The 20,859-nt window shown below is 36.5% G+C and overlaps 1 protein-coding gene across 1 annotated transcript in view; it reads right to left on the bottom strand.

Annotated features, from left to right (window-relative positions):
* Window positions 1–689: 689 nt before the first annotated feature.
* Window positions 690–20,859, bottom strand: part of LOC121423897 (fibropellin-1-like) — a 41,849-nt gene continuing 21,679 nt past the window's right edge. Inside the window, exons 10-20 of the mRNA XM_041619428.1 lie at window positions 19,738–19,848; window positions 14,576–14,686; window positions 13,967–14,083; window positions 12,837–12,953; window positions 12,204–12,317; window positions 11,124–11,234; window positions 10,526–10,660; window positions 8,800–8,991; window positions 7,905–7,977; window positions 7,296–7,368; window positions 690–3,428 (exon numbers count right to left, since the gene is read on the bottom strand). Of these exons, the coding sequence (XP_041475362.1) occupies window positions 3,216–3,428; window positions 7,296–7,368; window positions 7,905–7,977; window positions 8,800–8,991; window positions 10,526–10,660; window positions 11,124–11,234; window positions 12,204–12,317; window positions 12,837–12,953; window positions 13,967–14,083; window positions 14,576–14,686; window positions 19,738–19,848 (1,367 nt within the window). The 3' untranslated portion in view covers window positions 690–3,215. The remainder of the gene's footprint in view (window positions 3,429–7,295; window positions 7,369–7,904; window positions 7,978–8,799; window positions 8,992–10,525; window positions 10,661–11,123; window positions 11,235–12,203; window positions 12,318–12,836; window positions 12,954–13,966; window positions 14,084–14,575; window positions 14,687–19,737; window positions 19,849–20,859) is intronic.

Below are 20,859 nucleotides of genomic sequence, written 5' to 3'. Positions count from 1 at the left end.
CAAATGAATAGATTAGCTATATTAAATTCTAATCGAAAAATAAAAAATCAGTATGTTGAAAGTCACCGAGTTGTTCATGAAATGTGTAGAGTGAATAAAATGAAGAATTCTTCAGCTATGGATACTTAAACCCAACCCAACTTCCATTTGTTTTTCCTAGTTTATCGTACCATATCTTTCTTATTCAATGGTCTAACCGATGTATGAACAAAAATTTTGAGCACATTTGCACAAAACCATATGGTGTGATCTCGCGTGTGCAGTGAGACTGTGTTAAACGATTTAAATAACTAAGTGAAACCTTGGTCTTGAGTAGGGTCGACAAGAATGTGAAAAAAATATGGATGATCGAGAACTCTCTAACGAATTACAACAATATTCACTTCATCAAAATTTGTGTGGATGTTTTTTTTAATCTTATGGGGTGTTGGAAGAACTTATTTCCAATAAATTGCACATCGCTCAAGCAAATTTACAACTGAGAGATTAATTTTTAACTACAGCAAATCAATTTGAAATCCTTGTTACAAATCGGAGGCCTGCAATTGTGTGCTATATAGTTCGGGATTGATTGCAAAACGTGTGATTGATTTGGTGACCCGATATTGAATTACAATCAATTGCAAGTTTCTTGAAAAGCTCAATAATGATAAACGCACACAAAAGGAGGATACATTTAGAGGTCGAGCTGATAAAAACATCTGCAGTTTAATCTTTATTGATATGATACAAACAGAAAATATAAACGTAACGTTCGTAAACGAGGAGGGGTCTGTTACAGGAAGAAATGTAATTAAACATAACTACATAAAATAAACGCGACCTGATTGTCAACCAATCAGATGAACATAATAGTGTTTTGGTTTGTGAGTTAAGTTTAATCGCAACTCCTCCTGTAACCAGCCCCAGTACTGATCGGAGGATAAAAGTAAACAAAAAAACACAATTAAGCTAAATATAATTATAAAATTTGATACAACGTGACTATATTTCAGTGTGCTTATATTTAAAGTATTCAGTTTGGTATTACGTACCATAAGATATATTTCAGCAGGCCTACTTACCTATATATATATATATATATATATATATATATAGTATGAATACAAAATCCAATCTTTGACAAAGTAATGCACACTCGTAATATTTCTGTGTATAAAGCTCTGATAAAGATGACTACATATAATGCTTAGCAACGTTAGCACAGGCACAAATGATTGACACCCGATAGACATGATAGAATTTATCCATGTAGCTCAATCAAATTGAAATATTTCATCGATCATTTAATAAGGCTGTTTCTCTATGTTCTCATGTATATTTTGTAAAAAGAAAAGAGAAAACGCCCAATCGTTCTAAATGTTGTGAAGAAGTTAAGTTTTAAAGAGTTTATATCAACATCAAGTGGTTCAACATATTGATTAACTAATTCAAAATAGTATGCTTCCTAAATTTTTTCATACTTGTATACTAATATTACATCATTTCAGTGCAATAAACTTATTTCATTACTAACAAGATCAAATCCCATTTAAGATCCCATTATTCTACATGGATAATGAAATGATTACATATTCACATCATACTTCATTATTTATTCAGGAAATTAACATTTTTTTCTGGCGCTTGTAATTCTAAAAGATATATAAAAAATAATAAGTGCACTTTCGGCATAATATGGAATTATAAATGAATGACTTCTAATATTTGTTAAAATATACGGAACTTACTGGTTAATATGATATGTACTTAAGGTATATGAATAAAATCTCAAACATAATTTCATTTATATATCTGAAATGCAATTTAATCTATAGAAAATATTTTGTCATGGAAATTTCAATTTTAGATTTCACGAAAGTGTTTTGATTGCATTCCTGTTTGAATTGTCACTTATTAAAACACTCTGCTACAGTGGTGCCCTGTGTAAACGTTCGAACCCTGATTAATAAATCCATCTTATATTTCACCATTGAATATAAAAATCATTCATAGCAACATTACAGAAAATATCAATAATTTAAAAAGAAATAAATCTACATCAAATTTCTAAAAAAAATATTATATAAAAACACTCTTAGACATGTGAAGAAATTGAAAGTGTTTAAAAAAAGATATTGATAAAATCTGAGAATACCACTATTTAATGCATACAGAAATACAACAAGATAGTCAGAAATTAAATGATAAAAAGAAATAATCTGTTTCTTATAAACCCTTTAGGAGAAGGGGGCTGGGAGACGACCCTCTCTACAAAATTCGTTTTTCGAGGGGTGACACTTCCCATTTACCCGTCCCCAGGAATGCTACTCATTGACCAAACACAACCGAATGTTTCATGAAACTTTCGAAATGCTATTAAATTACCTCCTGATTTTTCTCGAGCCCATTCAAAACAAAAATGTTAGGGCGATGTGTTTCATGGGTGCATTTAGGTGTAACGTTTTTCGTGTACTTTTCTAGAACTTTAAACAAACAATCATAAAAGAGGTGAAAATTATCAACGTAACAATTCCAAATGCATTAAACTCGACACAGAACAGTGATGTTTTAAAAAAAATAGTTCGATATGGTCACAGAGTAGTGTTAAGTGTCATTTTCTTTCTTTACAATGAAGTATAAATTTCGAAATAACCCACCGTTTTTATTGGGGGACAATAAGGAAAATAATTTGATCTTAGGAGGAATATAATCATAGGGTATTGAAAAGGAATGATAGTAAATAAATGCCTATTTAAAGGTTACTAATGTAGGGAACATCAAAGACTTCATTTGGAAGGAAGTTACTAGAAATAGAGATAAGATATTTGAACAAGGCTTTTTCAAACGGTTAATAATTTGCGTTAAGTTTTGGAACACACAAAGTATCTTTTTTTCAAAAAAATCATGTTCAAACCCGGGGGGGCTGATACAAAAGTGGGGGGGGGGACTGACCACGCAAAAATCACAATAAGATGGTCATTAATACGTTTATGTACACCGTTTTAGAAAAAAGTGGGGGCTGAAGCCCACCCACCCCCCTCCCATCCCTACATGTATCTGCGTGGCCCCTGCAAAGGTGACAGAGTTTAGTATAAGACTATTTCAAATGGAGTAATTCCTTTTCGGAAGGGGATGTTTAATTTTTCGGCAAAACGTATTTCAAGGGGAATATTAGAGGTTTGTAAAAAAAAAACATTGGGTAAAGGATTTTCGTGAATTTATCCAAGGGAAACTCAATTTGTTGAATAAGAAGGAGGTTGTAGAGGCACTTCGTCCATCGTTGCCACGAAATGATCGTCAGTTCCGACCGAAGGATTGGCATTGGTTGCACTATCACCTTCAGGTAAGGCTTCCTTTCTTGGTAAGGTGTCTGCTGTAGTGTAGCTTGGATCAGTTGAGAAATTCATGTAGCTTGGATTGCTCACCCCACCATCTTCAAAATGAACCTGTCAAGGAAATGATTGAAAAAACATTATTCATAAATGTCGTTTATGAATTACAATCGATACTTGGAAAAGGCTTTATTTGTTGTCTAACGGGCAGTTTGGTAAAACTGAACGTAAGTTATGAAAACTTCACGACTGGTAATGGTAAAGATATAGCCCTATGTATCAGACATCTACGAACATGCTTTTGTCGTGTGTACAGACATGCATAACTTGTACAAAACGCTTTATGGAAAGCGACCAAATTGAAGTATTCACACAAGCTTTTCATATTTACTAGATACTTAGACAGTGCGTATCAAAAAAAGTTAACACTTTGAAAAGCCCTGGAATTAAAAAAAAAACAACATGTGGCGTTATATTTTCCACATATAATCTTGGGTTTGGGTCTCATCTATCCAATGAAAATAAAATTTAGACAGAATGTTATACTAAAGTGAGCACTGTCCATTTTTGTAAAGCTGGCAGAAATCTGTTTGCTCAGAAATGCTCGTTTTCATGCTGTGTCATGGGGAAGGGCGAAATCACACTTACCCTGCGAAACATTTCTCATACATTCTCTTGCACTTTTAGTCATTTGAAATAAAACGGATACATTTAAGCATTTTGTAACAATTTTCCCACCCAAGTTGAAATTTCAACACTTGGTATAAAGCACAACCTTCACCCTTTTTGTGCCAGCTGGATCTGAGGACATAACTGAATCAGAAAGAAAAAGTTTATATCAGACATCTCCAGAATTTTTCACTAAGTTTTTATCATTTAAAGTGGGTTTACATTTCATTTTTCATTTAATACTTATTTCTCGACACTTTTCCCAAGCTTGACGATGATTAACAAAATGAAAATCAAGCCTAAAAAAATTAAGCCATTCCATGTAAGTCACAGCTCAGTGTAAAGCAAATGCCGTCACGATGGCCTCGTTGTGTGGGGGTGTGGTGGGGCGCAATGCACTCTTCGAAGTGTTTTGGGCAACGAAACAATTTTTAAAAGGTAAAAGATGTCTTCAAATCAGTTTTACTAGCTAAATTCCACGTGTTCTTCATAATTAAGGTCTACTTTTATTCGTATAACTATTTCAAAGTTCTGCGCAAATCATTTTTCACTAACTTTAAGTGGTGCTCACTCAAGCGGTTATATCGGTACTTGCTTAAATGTATTTGTACCAATGTTAAAATGTGGGAGAATCTTCAGGATATTACAAATTTACACTTTTACAGGATTTTCCTAAGTGTAAACTTTTTTGATACGCACTGTAGAATTATGGCATGTAGAGGTCTAAATGGTCATAGTACTACTACTACTACTTCTAGGAGAGGTAGATGTATACATGTAGTAGTAGTAGTACAGGTGGTAGTAGTAGGAGTAGTAGTAGTAGTAGTATAGTGGTATTAGTAGTGGTAGTAGTAGGAGTAGTAGTATGAGTAGTAGTAGTAGTAGTAGTAGTAGTAGTAGTAGTCAGGGGCGTAGATAGCGGGGGGATGGTGTGTACAATCATCCCCCCCCCCAGGTTTCTGTGGGGGAAGAAGCAAAACTATACAGTAATAAAGCAATGAATGCTAGTTAAAATCATTCAATAATAATAGCAGTAATAATCATAACGTACAGCAATGACAAACATGATCAAAATTGGACTTTTATTCAGAGTCAATCATCTTATATGCATTTACAACTTGCAAGTTTTAAGTAATAACAACTGTCTTGCGTCGTCATATACATTTAAGGATCGTTATTCAGAGTTTCACCAAGTACATTTCCTTATAATAATTATGTATTTGCAAAGGAGATAAGTTCAAAATATTTCATTACAGATTTAAGAAAGTGTCGCTTAATCACTCCCTTTCAGAGCAATTGCTTTCATAACACATTAACACTGTTCAAACGAACTAATAAGAAATTACCTATACACATACACTGACCCTTTTCCCTGCTGGCCATGTCCTCAACCCCTACTTTGCAAAGGAAAGGTGAAAATTTTCAGTCTCTAAGGAGCGAATTAGTAAATGAATGATTTTGGAATGAAAGTGCAAATTTTGGATGGCCTCAGTGATATCCGAGGTTTTTTCACTCAATATTCACTCTTTCATATATTCACTCCTTAAAGAGTGAACTATTTCACTAATTTTTTTCAGAGTACTTTGCGCTTTTCAAAGAAGGTAGAATCATCCAATATATAGACATGCCTTAATTCACGAAGGCAGATTGAATCAATCCATGGATAAGATTAATTTATGGTCTAAGATCACAGAACAAGCCTAACTCGACCCTCAGCGTGTTCATTGTCGGACCTTTGACAAAAAACATAATCATCTCGCGCATTTACGCGATAAAAATTATCTATACAGTTTACTTCCGACAACCCGGTGAGGTTTATTTCATTTCCATACTTAATTCAATCAAGCCTTTGTAATCATGGTAATTTTAAACAGAGTGTGCTTATCATTTTAGTGTCCGCATATCTGCACGTGGATAAGAAATATAATGTTGAGCTTTTTTTATTTTACCCCTATTACTATAATTGTAATTTATATTTTTTTTAGTTATTTGGCTGTTTATTTGTTTATTCCTTTAGTTGTTGATTCATTCGTTTGATCATTAACAATATCGCTACTTTTAAAAGAGTATACTACTATACTAGTAAAATAAGGAATACTAGTTATTCTAGATCATGTTTAGCAGGACTGTCATGACCAAGATGATAACTAGACATCCGACAAATGACATTTCTCTTATGATCATCTTTACTCATTGTCATTAATCAAACAAAAGATTACTGCCATGAAAAATGTGCAAGGAAGTTTGTTTATTACTGGATGCCCTGTTTATTGCTGAAAGCAAAGTGATTAAAAGACACACGAGATAATCCATGAGGCAGATCGTGTTATTTTGTTATCTTTAACTCGTCTGCTTTGAGCCCATGATATTTTGTTTTTATCGAGTACATTATCTCCTTCATTCTTTATATTTATATATTAATTATATATATATATATATATATATATATATTATATAAATAGTGTACAATCTATTGTACAATATACTGGATTATATGTACGACAAATATAAAATTATCCCGAGTGCAGGTTTATTTCACCGAGGCCGAAGGCCGAGGTGAAATAGGCTTGCACGAGGGATAATTTTATATTTGGAGTTCATATAGTCCAGTAATATTGTATGATAGAACGTTCACTATTTATTATAGTAAATAGATCCCTTAATCTAAGCCCCCCATCATGGATTTTGCCATCCAAAAATCGAAAGTTATATTGTACATATGTACAATATAACTTTTTGAAGGGAGGTCACGTGGTACAAATCCAGCCAATCACAGCTCGTATTTTACTACCATTATTTACTATATATGTATATATAAATATATATAATATATATATATATATAAATATACATATATATATATATATATATTTATATATATATATATATATATATATATATATATATATATATATATATATATATATATATATATATGTATATATATATATATATATATATATATATATATATATACATATATATATATATAAAGTATGACCCAGCTAGGGATCATCCCCCCCCCCCAGGTCTAAGGACCTGTCTACGCCACTGTTAGTAGTAGTGGTAGTAGTAGGAGTAGTAGTAGTAGGAGTAGTAGTAGTAGTAGTAGTAGTAGTAGTAGTAGTAGTAGTAGTAGTAGTAGTAGTAGTAGGAGGAGGAGTAGTAGGAGTAGTAGTAGGAGTAGTAGTAGTAGTAGTAGTAGTAGTAGTAGTAGTAGTAGTAGTAGTAGTAGTAGAATATCTTATAGAAGGGCTAATCATAACACAAATACTGTATGTTAAATCAATAGAGTCAAGATAATGTAAATACCTGTCCACCAGTCATTCGAACTGAATTGGAGCCAGAGTTATTCATCTTCACAGAACCAGATCGATGACGGCATCTAAACATTGTGTTTTAGTATAACATTCATGAAAAAAATGATGTTAAATTTATGAGTTGTCAAGGTATTTATCAATTTGTAAAGACATCAAAGTTCTATTTGTTATACATATTTTATTTTGTATATGAATTGAAGTTGTCAATAAAAACTACTCAATAAAGAAAATATATTAATATCATTACCCTGAATCATATTTCTGAAGACAGTGACTGTATTTAAAAAAGAAAATATTAGGGTATAATACATGGCCGAAAACAGGCTAAATAATTTTAGACTTAGTTTGGTTTTCACCTTTTTTAATAAATAACTTTAAAATACACAAATGGGCTTATAAGTACCCCAATGACACAGTTGGTTTAATAGTAAATACTCGAGTCCATATTTAGATTGAAAAAAAAACAACTTTAGTTGGGTATCTAAATTCAAAGATAACTTTCTGTACACAGATATCAAATGACTACTAGCTTTTTATTTCAATTTAACTATAGAATAAAATAAATGTTAATTCTCGTTTGAACCTCCTACGCAATACTTACATGATGGCTAAAGCACACACGATAATGGAGAAAGCGAGAAGTACACCAAGTATTGCAGCAATCACAACCAGGGCTGAATAAATGACAGGAAAAAATAATACGTGTTTGGTGCACGAAAGAGCTTATGAACCACGAACGCATGAATGGTAACATGTTTAAAGATCGGTTTTCAACTGTAGCTGATTGGGAATCAAAATTATTTGACAATCTTTTTAAATATTTTTTTCTAATTTTCCTTAAAGGTTAAGTCCACCTCAGAAAATGTTCATTTGAACCAATAGAGAAAATCAGACAAGCACAATGCTGAAAATTTCATCAAAATCGGATGTAAAATAAGAAAGTTATGACATTTCAAAGTTTCGCTTATTTTGAACAAAATACTTATATAAACGAGCCAGTTACATCCGAGAGTCGACGATGTCACTCACTCACTATTTCTTTTGTTTTTTTATTGTTTGAATTATACAATATTTCAATTTTTACGAATTTGACGATTAGGACCTCCCTGCCAGAAGCACAAAATGTTAAAATAATGGAATTACACGTGTTCAGGGAGGAATGAAACTTCATTTCACATGAAATTGACGAAAAAATGAAAATATTTCATATTTCATATAATAAAATACAAAAGAAATAGTGAGTGAGTGATGTCATCAGTTCCTCGTTTACATACCGACTGAGATGTGCATATAAATGTTTTGTGAAATGAAGCAAAATTTTAAAATTTTATAAATTTCTTATTTTACATCCGATTTTGATGAAATTTTCAGTGTTATGCTTGTCGAATTTTTCTCATTTTATTCAAATCAAGTTTTTGTTGGAGTGGACTTGTCCTCTAAATACAAATTTGTCGATTTACAAAGCAGCAAAACATTTTGAATATTAATTTGCTTACTCTGTTTAGATGAGTCTGGGGTACAGACAAGCTCGTGTTTCTTCCAATTATTTGAACCGAGACAGATCCAAAGGGTTGATGCCGATGTACCACGACATGAAACAGACAAGGCGTCGCCGTAATAGAATAGATTTTCTGGACTGTCGAACACTGTTCCCTCTGGTTCCTCGCTTGGACGGGTACACATGAGCTCTGTATGAAGAAAGCAGTGAAAGCACTGATTGTTCTTTGCAAAACAAAGTCAATCATAATGGGCATTTAAGAATACATTGTAACATCCGGTATTGTTAAACTTTACTTTACAACACTGTGAAAGATAGTGTACGTTGCATGTAACAGCTTGTAACGGCTTGAGAAAATACTCTCATTTTGACTTTATTTGCCTTATAATATCTTAATATTACCGTTGTTATCGTTTGCCTTGTGATGGAACTGCTTATTTATCTTCCATGTGATGGTTTATTCTTATATTCTGGAGTGATTTTTGTGCTGTGATTGAGAAATTTGAAACGCCACGGACGTCGGAGATCGCAGTCCCTGACTTACACCACAGTGCCTACAGTAAAGTGAACATAATACTGGTGAGAAAAGATGTGTTACGCTGACTGAACCGTCCATGTATTTGTATACAGTGGCATTTTATCGAGCATATTAGAGATTGTGACAGTGTCATCAAGTCTATCAGTAATTAAGTTCCAAATTAGTGTCGATTTTCTACACAATGACGCTAAGACCTAACACTCATGTCGGAGCCCCGGGTTCTGGAGATTTCAGGTATAAATTACCGAAATATATGAGTTACGATTAGCTGTCCATCATTTGCATTATTCTTATGAACATAATATACAACAGAAAGATGAGAAAGCACGAATTGACTATGTGACAGATCTGTTGTGTCATATATTACCCCATCTTGATTCTAAGATATGTGAACATTTCGTCACCATGCATGAACAAGGCAAATATGGCGACCATGACCAGAGAGATCTACGCGATCATGATGATCAAGACGAAGTAATCCTCCATGAGATCGAGCGTACAGAGGAAAAATCAAAATATGAAGCATGCGAAAGCTGCTCTTCAATAGGCTCTAATCTCATTTCTCTCCAGCAGCAAATAATGACATTATCGATCACAGTGAACAACCTTATTACATCTAATGACTCTAATCTTGTTCGTGATGTAAACAAAGAGGACAGTGGCCAATCAGGAAATTCCATTGATGATCAACTATAGGCTTATTGGTAATAGTTATGGTGTTCGCTTCAAACAGTTTCGCTAGATAGTCCATATATGCTTACGGTCACACGTATAAATAACTCTAAACCTACCAATGGTATGTCTTCAATAATCACCTAATAGATTTTGTCGGTCAAGGCCCTGTAACACAAACGTTAACGATCAATCCATAATTTGAAAGAACAATTCCTTTTGGTTCCTAGTCAGTCTAATAAGCGAAATACCAGGGAAAGGATGATTTTGATTGGCATTTTCATTTAGCGATTAATCGCTAGACTTTGTGTTACGGAACAGAAGGGGAGCGTTTCATGAAAGGGCTTGCCGGACGTTTTATCCGACAGTTACCGTAGTAACAGCGCCTCCCAGTCAATCAAAATCTAGGAAAGATGTCAGAATTGACAAACTTGTCGGACAAAGTTGTTGATGAAACTCTCCCCAGAAGTCGGTTTCATTAGTGTGACCGTACTGTAAAACGTTTCGTACTTACTGATATGACAATTGCTTCCAGTGTAACCAGTACTACAGATACATGTGTATGAGTTCACCCCATCAACACACACACCATTATCGCCACATGGTGAATCGCCGACGCCGACGCTACTGCTGCTACAATCGTTTATATCTGTAAGTAAAAAGTGATTTTAATTAATTGTGAAAATTAGTGCCCCAACTGCCCTTGAACCAGTGATACTCAATTCGTGTTTTTTTTTTAATATTCAATTCAATTTCATTCATCGAAAATCAAAACATGGTGCAAAGTTATATATGTCACGAATTGTTCTAAAATTTGTATAAGATGCATAAGGTACAAGATTAATCACTGTCAAAGTTTTTTTAAGAGAAACATTGGATATATACTCTCTGGACGTCAGAGAAAAGAAAATTTGATTATTGATAATAGTGATCAACTAAAAAGCAAAGCTTTTATAAAAAAAAGTGGATCGCTAAATCAATGATAATTACACAAAATTTTATCTTGGTTATGATTAGTTTTGAATAAAGTTATATTCATTTATTTATTCATTCATTTGTTCGTTCACATATACATGTACAAAGGCCTAGTTGATTCATTTACAGCTTCTTACCTGTGTCGCACGAAAACCCAGTATAACCCTCATTGCATCGACAAGTGTAACTATTATGAAGTTCAACACATTGACCATGATTGCATGGGTTGCTGCTGCATTCCTTACTACCTGAAAGATTGTAACAAGAAAACGTCATAAACAAAATACATTAGATATTTTAATATCCATTCATAAATTGATTTCACAATCAATGTTGAGGTTTTATGGTAAACCATGTGCCTTTTATGGGCGTTTTATTTGGTCCTGAAACCCCCTACACAAGCACGGTTCTCCTGAAGATTGCAATAAGATAATTTTCATACCAACGAAAAAAACATGTATGTGTTACGATAGTCCCGTTTTGAGGATTTTTTTTTCTCAACAACCTAGAGATAAACCCCTCAGCGGGGGACCTGTGTGAGGGGGTGCTAAAAGAGTCCAAATGACAAAGACGCCCTCTACTTTAGAGGAACGTCTTCAAGCATAATATATTCAATATCATTAATGCTGGGAGAAAAAGATGAGAAAGAAAAAGAAACTTGAACTCGCCTCCGAAAGGAGATACTCCACTCGGTATAACCAGCCCCCCCCCCAAAAAAAAATGAATAAAGAAATAAAATGAAAATAAATATCTGCACCAATCTGCATCCATTTCTCAGTCTCTAACTAAGGTAGCTTCTTGAAAAAGTTTTTTTGATGAGACAGTTGAAACTTTTCATACTTTCATCAATGTTTGTGATAATGGTCTCTTGTAAATAAACAAGCTCTAAATATACAAAAACTACATATACAAATTCACAAAAAATCACCCAATGTGAAAGTTAAAGATAATGGTTACATTCTAAATTTGGGAGGTAAGCATGACATTAAAACTGTCTTAATGTTTACGATATTTTTTTTATTACTACCTAATGGGTGACACGACATTGCTCCTGCGACAACTGCTGCGGGCTGAATTTCGTCTGTGGGTTACAATAGGATTTTATGTTAGGTTTAGGGTATGGTGGGGTTGAAGTTGGACATTCGAATAGTATGTGGAATTTAGAGCGGAGCAATTGTCGCCGGAGCAAATGTCATGGAACCATCAAATGATCTTACTTTGTTCACAGTTTGTTCCTACGAATCCCTCAGGGCATAGACACGAGTAGCCACCTACTAGATCGTTACATGTTCCTCCGTTTTGACAAGGATTACCAGAACAATCGTCAATATCTGGAGAAAAAGTAAACAAAAAAAATTATAGCTTTGTTTAATTCCTTGAATGCTCGAGCGCTATAGCTGTGCTAAAATTGGGATAAAAGTATGCAGACCTTAGAAACATTGTTTTAGGCAGTGGCGGACCGTGACCCCGAGGAGACAAAGCATGGGGGGCACGGCATTGTTCACACACAATGCAGTGCCCCCAATGCTTTGTCTCCTCCGGGTCACGGTCCGCTACTGGTTTTAGGTGATATATAAATTCTACATATTTTTTCATTATTATTAGTAGTATTGTTATTATCATTATTATTATCATTATTTTCACATTTTGTGGTCCGCTTTCAAGTCAGGCCTGGAACCTTACTGGTGCGATCACCCAGTTATTTTACAAGTGACAATAGATATCTGCTATCCATTGCAAGCACTGATAACTTTTGAAACCGCGCTGATATTATTTGTAAATGTGGAGAAGTTCATACTTGTTTGAGCTTCTGAGCATAAGAATTATAAAAGAAAAACAACTTTACTTACTTGTTTCACAATTGACTCCAAAATATCCTGGGATACAGTGACAGGTGTATCTATTGATTTCGTCTTGACAAAAGCCCTGTCCATCCGTGCAAGGATTAGATGAACACTCATCGATATCTGTAAATACGTTTTGTTTCTTTTAGAAATGTAATATATTACCATCATTCAAATTTTAAAGTTTACAACATGGTATTACTGAACAAATTATAAACAAAAAAAGAGAACTTGATTAGCGGAAAAAAGTGCGGAAAAAATTGAATACTCTCGGCAAGTTGAGAGGGTAGAAAGTATACAGAAGGTCAATTAATGAAAAGAATGGTAGTGTACTGATGCAGGAACAACAACGAACCTGGGCTCCCTGCCGACAGACGGTGGGTCATTAGTTTTTGTTGTTGTTATTGTTTGCTTGTTTTTAGTTGTTAGTAATAACATGATAACTTTGTTCGGCCTGGTATCGGAACCACTAGGTTTGATGACGTCAAAATTAGTGATGAATGCTGGGAAATAGAAACTGCTGACTGTATATCGGCACCGTTTGATGAAAGATGTCTGCACTGACAAACTGTCATCGTCCGTCGGTTACCATAGTAACAATCAGACATATGTGTTTATCAGCTAATCAAACCCAATTATCACTTGTCAGACGGCATAAGAAATGGCTTCAGGGTTGTGCGAACACGCCCTTGAAAGTATCCCATTCAGTTTGCACAAGTTGGCGAGCAAGTAAGCTATTGCCGCATTTTTTTTTACATCCATAATATTTATGGGACGTAGTTTGGTGTATGTAGGAAATTAGCCTATCAGGCTGCTAAAAAGATATGAATCCAGTGACTCTAGGGCTCGATGCAGAAAGAGTTGCGATCAAACGCAACTCAAAAAATCTTACGAAACTTGATTTTCAGCCAATGAAGCACCTGTATTCGGGACTTGCGCTTGATATTTTGGCTAGCGTTTAAACGCAACTCTTTCTGCAACAGGCTCTAGAGGTAATGAAAATTTTGAAGCGTTTTTAGCAGTAGTACATTGATAAAGCGCTATATAAAAGCCACTTAATATTATCATTATTGGTAGTAGTAGTAGTAGTAGTAGTAATTTTAAAAAGTAATAAAAAACATTTGTATAATATGTACCTGTTTCGCACAGCATTCCTTCATAACCAGGAAAGCATTCACAAGTGAATTCATTGACTCCATCTATACAAACGCCTTGGTTGTCCTGGCAGGGATTACTAGAACACTCGTTGATTTCTGTGAACGGAAAGTTATATAAGAACAATAATACAGTCGTCTATATATCTGTTCATATATATTCCGCTTCGCTTAATACAAGTTATGTCATTAGCCCGGCTGTACACAAGGCGCGATATTAATTGGCGCTTAAGGGTACCGATTCAACCTACCTGGGTCAAGTGCAGCATAGTTTGGACAATTTTCTTGCCGGATGGGAATTACGCATGGAGTAGGATCTGAACCCATGATCCTCTGATTGAAAGGCAAAATGCAGAACCACCGCACCACTGGCGAATCCATCTCTCCGTTATTGTCAACTGGCTAACAGTGATATAATTTTCGGACTACAGGTATCCTCAATGATGTTTTATTGTATACCACCCTCCCAATATACTGCGATAAATTTTTTAACAGAATTATGGATGATAAAGTACATTTCGTCACTTTAGTGGCAGTGAAGTATTTTTTTAAATCACATTGACTATTCACTGTCTAGAAAGGTAGATATACCTGTTTCACATATGTTTCCTCCATAGCCAGGAGTGCAATCGCAGCTCCACTCATCTATTGAATCCTCACAGGTTCCATACCAGCATGGGTTACTAGCACACTCGTTGATATCTATTGACATTTGAAAGGAAGGAAACCAAACATGTACAGAGCTTCACAGTGTATTCATGGAGAATATGACAAGTTAGCGCCTACAAAGTACGTTTCCAATTGGTCTTTTTATTATCAAAAGTGTGATATGGTTACAAAGGTATGCACTGAAGTATTTTTTCAGAAAGATTTCATTTTGGATTTTGGCACATTATATTCGATTTAATATGTATGTCAAATACTAGTAAAAGAGAAAGACTATGCATACATGTTTTTTTTTCTTTTTTTCTCTCATTTTCTATTTCTTTCTTTTTTTCTTTTAACCTATTCATTCAAATAGATTGAAGCTCAAATTTCTACCATGTTGTATTTGTCTTTTGTTTACATTGTTCATACAAATATGTAATAGGAGACTGCATTCTACAAGCTTCGCTTTTTTAGCAGCTTCCTCCGTTTGCGACCTGTTATCTTAATTATTACACATAATAAGTTTCTTTGTTTTATTGATTACAATTATATCAAGATGTACTAAATAGGTTCATTATTGCGGATTGAAATAATCGCTAGAGGGTATTCATTTGTCTCGCAATCTACTATGGTCAACAAGGAAATTCGTGATCACTCTCGCAAAAAGTGTTCACTGGCTTTCTAGGAAATTCGTGATCACTCTCGCAAAAAGTGTTCACTAGCTTACAAGTTCACGAGCTTTCGAGTGCCGCTGCAACTCTTTATCAAGTGACACGGATTGTCCGATATCGTACTGTATTTATACTAACCTCCAAGACCGTACGCACAAACGCGAGAACAATAGGTGGGCACTGATCCGTTGTGTGATTGGTCAGGAGTTATGCAAATAAGCCGGGGGTATATGCAAATACGCCGTGGGTCGGCAATATGCAAATGAGACCAAAATTGGCGGGCTCGCTAGTTTCCCGTGGGCGGGGGTTGACTGGCTGAGCGGTCCCTCGATCGGGGCCGGGAACGATCGGGTCGGCGTGCACTGCCAGGTAAGGGGGTATTGTGCTGTCGGATGGTTCGCATCCAGAAATCGGGGATGTCGATCCCGCTGTCTCTGTTGAAATTGTTAGGACAAAGACGTATACTAATAGCCTCCTTAATCCTGCGTGTATACCAATGTCTTTCTTTGGCAATGCAATGTACACCCTCCCAATCTGGGTGGTGTTGCTTCTCCCAAGCATGTTCTGCCACCGCGGATGTGTCGGTTCGCTGTAACCGAACATCGCGCTTGTGTCCAGAAATGCGTTCAACTATCGGTCGGGCTGTCTCTCCGATGTAAGACCCGTCACATCCCTGGCAAGGAATGTTGTATACTACGCCATCACGTCTGTGATCAGGGATAGGGTCTTTGGGGCGTACAAGCTGTTTGCGTAAGGTGGTGTCCGAGCGGAAAACCGTTCGGATACCGTGACCTTCTAATCGGCGTTTAAGTTGTTGTGAAAGGCCATCTATGTATGGCAAGACTGTACAAGTCTTGAAAACCTTCTGATCCCTTGGTGGTTGTTTTTTCTTGAAAGTATTCTTGATAAAACGGCGTGGGTAGCCGTTACTGTATAAGGCGCCACGTATGTGTGCTCTTTCTTTCGGGAGTTCAGGCGGGTGAGTTATAATACGTGCTGCTCTGTCGAACAGACATTTAATAAGACCCTTCTTGACCGATTTGTCGTGATGAGAATCATATGGTATGTATTGGTCTGTATGAGTGGGCTTGCGGTAGACAGAGGTGGAAAGTTTCCCGCCCTCGTGTCTTTGGACTAGCGTGTCAAGGAATGCTAATTTCCCTCCTTGTTCAGTCTCCAGAGTGAACTGGATGGACGGTTGCTGGCTGTTCATGTATGCGAGTAGGCTGTCTGCTTCGGAATTATTTACAATTATGAAAGTGTCATCGACGTATCTCTTCCACACCCGCGGGCGGCATGTGGAAGGACACTTGGGCAAAGCGTTCTGTTCAAATCCTTCCATATATAGGTTAGCCACAACCGCTGAGACTGGGCTACCCATTGCTGCTCCTTCTGTTTGCTCATAGAAAGAGCCTCTGTACAGAAAATATGTGGATCTGAGGACGAACTCGAGGAGTTCGACTATTTGTTCAGGCATAAGTGTGGTACGTTCTGATAAAGTGGGGTCGGATTGCATGCGTTGCAGGGCCGTACTGCATGCGCCCTCTATCGGTACGTTAGTGAAGAGGGAGACTACATCAAAAGAGATCATGGATTCTTGTTCGTTAATTGTCTGCTCCGATGTGAATTCAGCGAATTCACTGGAGTTGGTAACCGTGTGTTCTGAGCAGTTAGTGAGAGGGGACAGGATGTCCGCCAGGTACTTTGATAGGTTATAGGCAAAAGAACCTATGCATGAAACTATTGGTCTGAGAGGTATCCCGGGTTTGTGTATTTTGGGCAACCCGTATATTCTAGGTGGCTGTTTCTGTGTGGGCTTTATCTTTTTGTATGTAGCCTCATCTAGAACTTTGTCTTTCTTTAGTGCCAGTAACGTACTGGTCAGTTTGCGACACATTCGATCTGTGGGGTCTTTCTTTAGCATTTTATACGGACCAGAGCTCAGAAGCTCGGTCATTTTGTCTTCGTAGGAGGTACTATCTAGAATGATTGTGGCACTACCCTTATCCGCAGGAAGGATTGTGATGCTATCATCATTCTTGAGTGTCTTAAGAGCATCACGCATCTCTCTTGTGGTATTCGGTTTTGGAAGACGTGCTCTCTGTAGAATAGAATCTACATCTTTACGTGCGGCATCAGCCGAAACTGGGTCAATAAACTTGACCGCGGTTTCGACCTTAGCTACTATCTCGGTAATGGGCAATTTTTGGGGTGACACGGCAAAGGCGAGGCCTTTCTTAAGCAATTGCTCCTCGGTGGAGGTGATCTGTCTCGAGGATAGGTTAACAACCCATTTATCCTCATTCGCTAATGAGGCGGTGACCTTCTTCGATTTGGGTTGTATCAACTTTTCAAATTTAGCCTGTTGCCTTTTCTTGTATTTAGCGAAAACATCTGCGTAGATATTTTCATTAACCTTCAGAATGTCTGTACTAAGTTGGGCTTGCATAGTCTCTTTGATATCGGCTTTCAAAGTTTCGTATTCCGTCTTTGCCGAATCAATCGTGCATCTAGTAAGAAAGATGCGTTCTTTCAGAAAACGGAGGGCGGCCGTTTCTGCTATCTTTCTTGCTCCTTTGGTGTTCATAGGAGGTTTGACCCGCAGGTCTTTGGGAACCACTGACGCTTTAATGCAACGCACAAGAAAGGTCAAGTGGTTGGAAAATCGAGCAATCTTTTTACTACATCGTTCGTATCTTCGAGTCAACTTTAGGGCGGGGCGCCCATATGTTCGTTCAATAATACTAAATAGGTTCATTATTGCGGATTGAAATAATCGCTAGAGGGTATTCATTATTTTGTCTCGCAATCTACTATGGTCAACAAGGAAATTCGTGATCACTCTCGCAAAAAGTGTTCACTAGCTTACAAGTTCACGAGCTTTCGAGTGCCGCTGCAACTCTTTATCAAGTGACACGGATTGTCCGATATCGTACTGTATTTATACTAACCTCCAAGATGTATGTAACAAAACTTATTGGAAATGATTGTTGGAAATGGAAAAATAAATGAAATGAAATGGTATAGTTGACAGGGTGTTTTCATAAAGCATATACAGCTTATGACAATGGTCCCTAACGGAACGAAACAGTTGGTGTAAAGGATATAAAACATATATTCAAGGCACAGATTAAAATTCTGAGAATAATACCGGAAGGTAAATAGTACTCATGAATATATTTCGGAACTGGGATGTGAATAGGAAATATAATTCAGAAATCATTGAAAGGTAATGTAAGTTGGAGGTGATCTTCATTGAAATCATATTGGTATTGATTCAAATATACCTTTTTTGATAATGCTCCCCCCCCCCCCTTCCCAAGGCATATGTATCTTATGCTTAAACGAGATGGAGCTTACATCACCATCTTATGCCCTTAGCCCATTGGTCAATAAGACATACTGGTCCAGATATGTGGAATGATAAACCTTTAACAATACTTGGTGCTCCTACATTGAACAAGTTTGAGTTTAAGCATGCCATTATCAACACTAATTTGAGTTAAGATATTGTTCTATCATTAGTTTCATCATATTGCATACTGTATTTTTTGTATTATTTTATACGACGTATCTATATTAAACATAGTAATATTAATCGATACACGGCTGGTGTGTTATTATCATTTGATTTATTCTTGACATGCTTGATATGTTTTGCTTTTGGCCCTGCTTTTAATGTAATCTTTAAATTATGACTTATATTGATTTTTTTCAGGGCCGTAGTCTTTCTTGAGGGGCGTCCTTTTTCAAGCCTTTGTGCTTATGACTGTCCCCTCCCATGCAATGCTTGTTTAATAATAATAATACATATGATTTCTATAGCGTCTTTTCCATTTTGATTAAATGCTCAATCAAGGCGCTTTGAAGGGAGTAAGACATAGATGGATCCGTATGGATCCGCACCCGATTACAACATGTCTCTTATACACCACTATCAACCTGCACGCACACTGCGATCATCCCAATCTAGTCTCTTGCATATCCCACTATCTAAAAAATCCTGGGGCGATCGAGCCTTTTGTCATGCCGGACCAGCCCTGTGGAATTCACTGCCACAGGAGCTGAAGAACTCAAACTCTGCAACATCCTTTAAGGGCAACCTAAAATTGCTTTTGTTCTCCAGCAGGTACTAGGTTTGAAGACAGTCATTTTTCCTCATTTTTAAATTCGCCTTTTTTTATACTTCTCTTAGTTCTCTTTACTTTTATGTCTTACTGTTTGTTATTTTACCATGAAAACTTGTCAATATATTTTCTGTTGTATGATTTTTTTTGCATGGAAATAAAGAATCAATCAATCAATCATACCGACGAGAGCGACTCCAGACAGACCGAATCTATCATGTTATTTTCAATTTCAAACCATTGGTCGGTGTGACTGTAGCAGAATCTTCAGAAGATTGAAAGATGAATAAAAACCACAAGAACTAACCAGTTTCACAATTAATTCCTCCATATCCGGATTGGCAATTGCATGTGTATTTTCGATGCCCGTCCACACAATTTCCGTTCACACATGGGTTACTGATACAGTCATCTTCAGCTGTAAAATAAAAATGATTGATTTATGGATGGGCATTTGCGTTTATTTTGGTTATAGGATTGAGTAACCACTTATATCTCAAGGAAGGGGTGGTTCATGCTTTTGGGATGAGCGAGGTAAAAAGCATTTTGAAGGAATTGGGGAAATTGGGTTGTAAAATTGGTCACAGGGTGACGCTTAGGGTGAGTCGAGAATGAGTGGCCTTTCATTTATCTGACAAAACGTTTATGATAAATTGCATAGGCGATTTGATAGTACTGAGAATCTCTAGAAATTGATTGACTGTAGGGTTCATGAAGAATGAGACAAATGTGTGGATATTTCTCCATACAAGGGAATAGTAGTTTGGCAAGAAGGATGATATTGAGGGTGACAAACATTTTACAAAATGGATCGACACATGATGATCTTTTTTTTTTAGCAATGGCGGATTTGAGATGGATATGTATATGTGACCTGATGGCAAGCCAATTGCTGCAGTCAAGGTGGGGAGTGTGGTACAGGCACAATGAAGGCTGACTAATTTACTAATGTTTGGTGACCATTGGGACAACAAAAAGAGTGATCAGTCGCCAAAAAGGTAAGCTGATGAATAGATCAACAGGAAAGTGATTAATGCGATGTCAGAGTGACGAATGGGCCATCGGGTAGGGTGAGAAATGGTCCATCACTTAGGGTGACAAATAGGCCAACAGGTAGGGTGACGAATGAGCTACCAGGTTGGGTGACCAATAGGTCAACAGGTAAGGTGACGAATTGGTCAGCGGGTAGGGGGATGAATGGGTCATCAGGTAAGGTGACGAATGGGTCATCAGGGAGGGTGACGAATGGGTCATCAGGTAAGGTGACGAATGGGTCATCAGGTAGGGTAACGAATGGGTCAACAGGTTAGGGTGACGAATGGGTCATCAGGTATGGTAACGAATGGGTCAACAGGTTAGGGTGACGAATGGGTCATCAGGTAGGGTGACGAAAAATATAAGGTAGGGTAACGAATGAGCCATAACGTAG

This window comes from Lytechinus variegatus, chromosome 11, assembly GCF_018143015.1.
Source record: "Lytechinus variegatus isolate NC3 chromosome 11, Lvar_3.0, whole genome shotgun sequence".
Taxonomy (NCBI): domain Eukaryota; kingdom Metazoa; phylum Echinodermata; class Echinoidea; order Temnopleuroida; family Toxopneustidae; genus Lytechinus; species Lytechinus variegatus.
The sequence above is the reverse complement of the archived record's forward strand: the minus strand, read 5'-3'. Positions and strand labels throughout refer to the sequence as shown.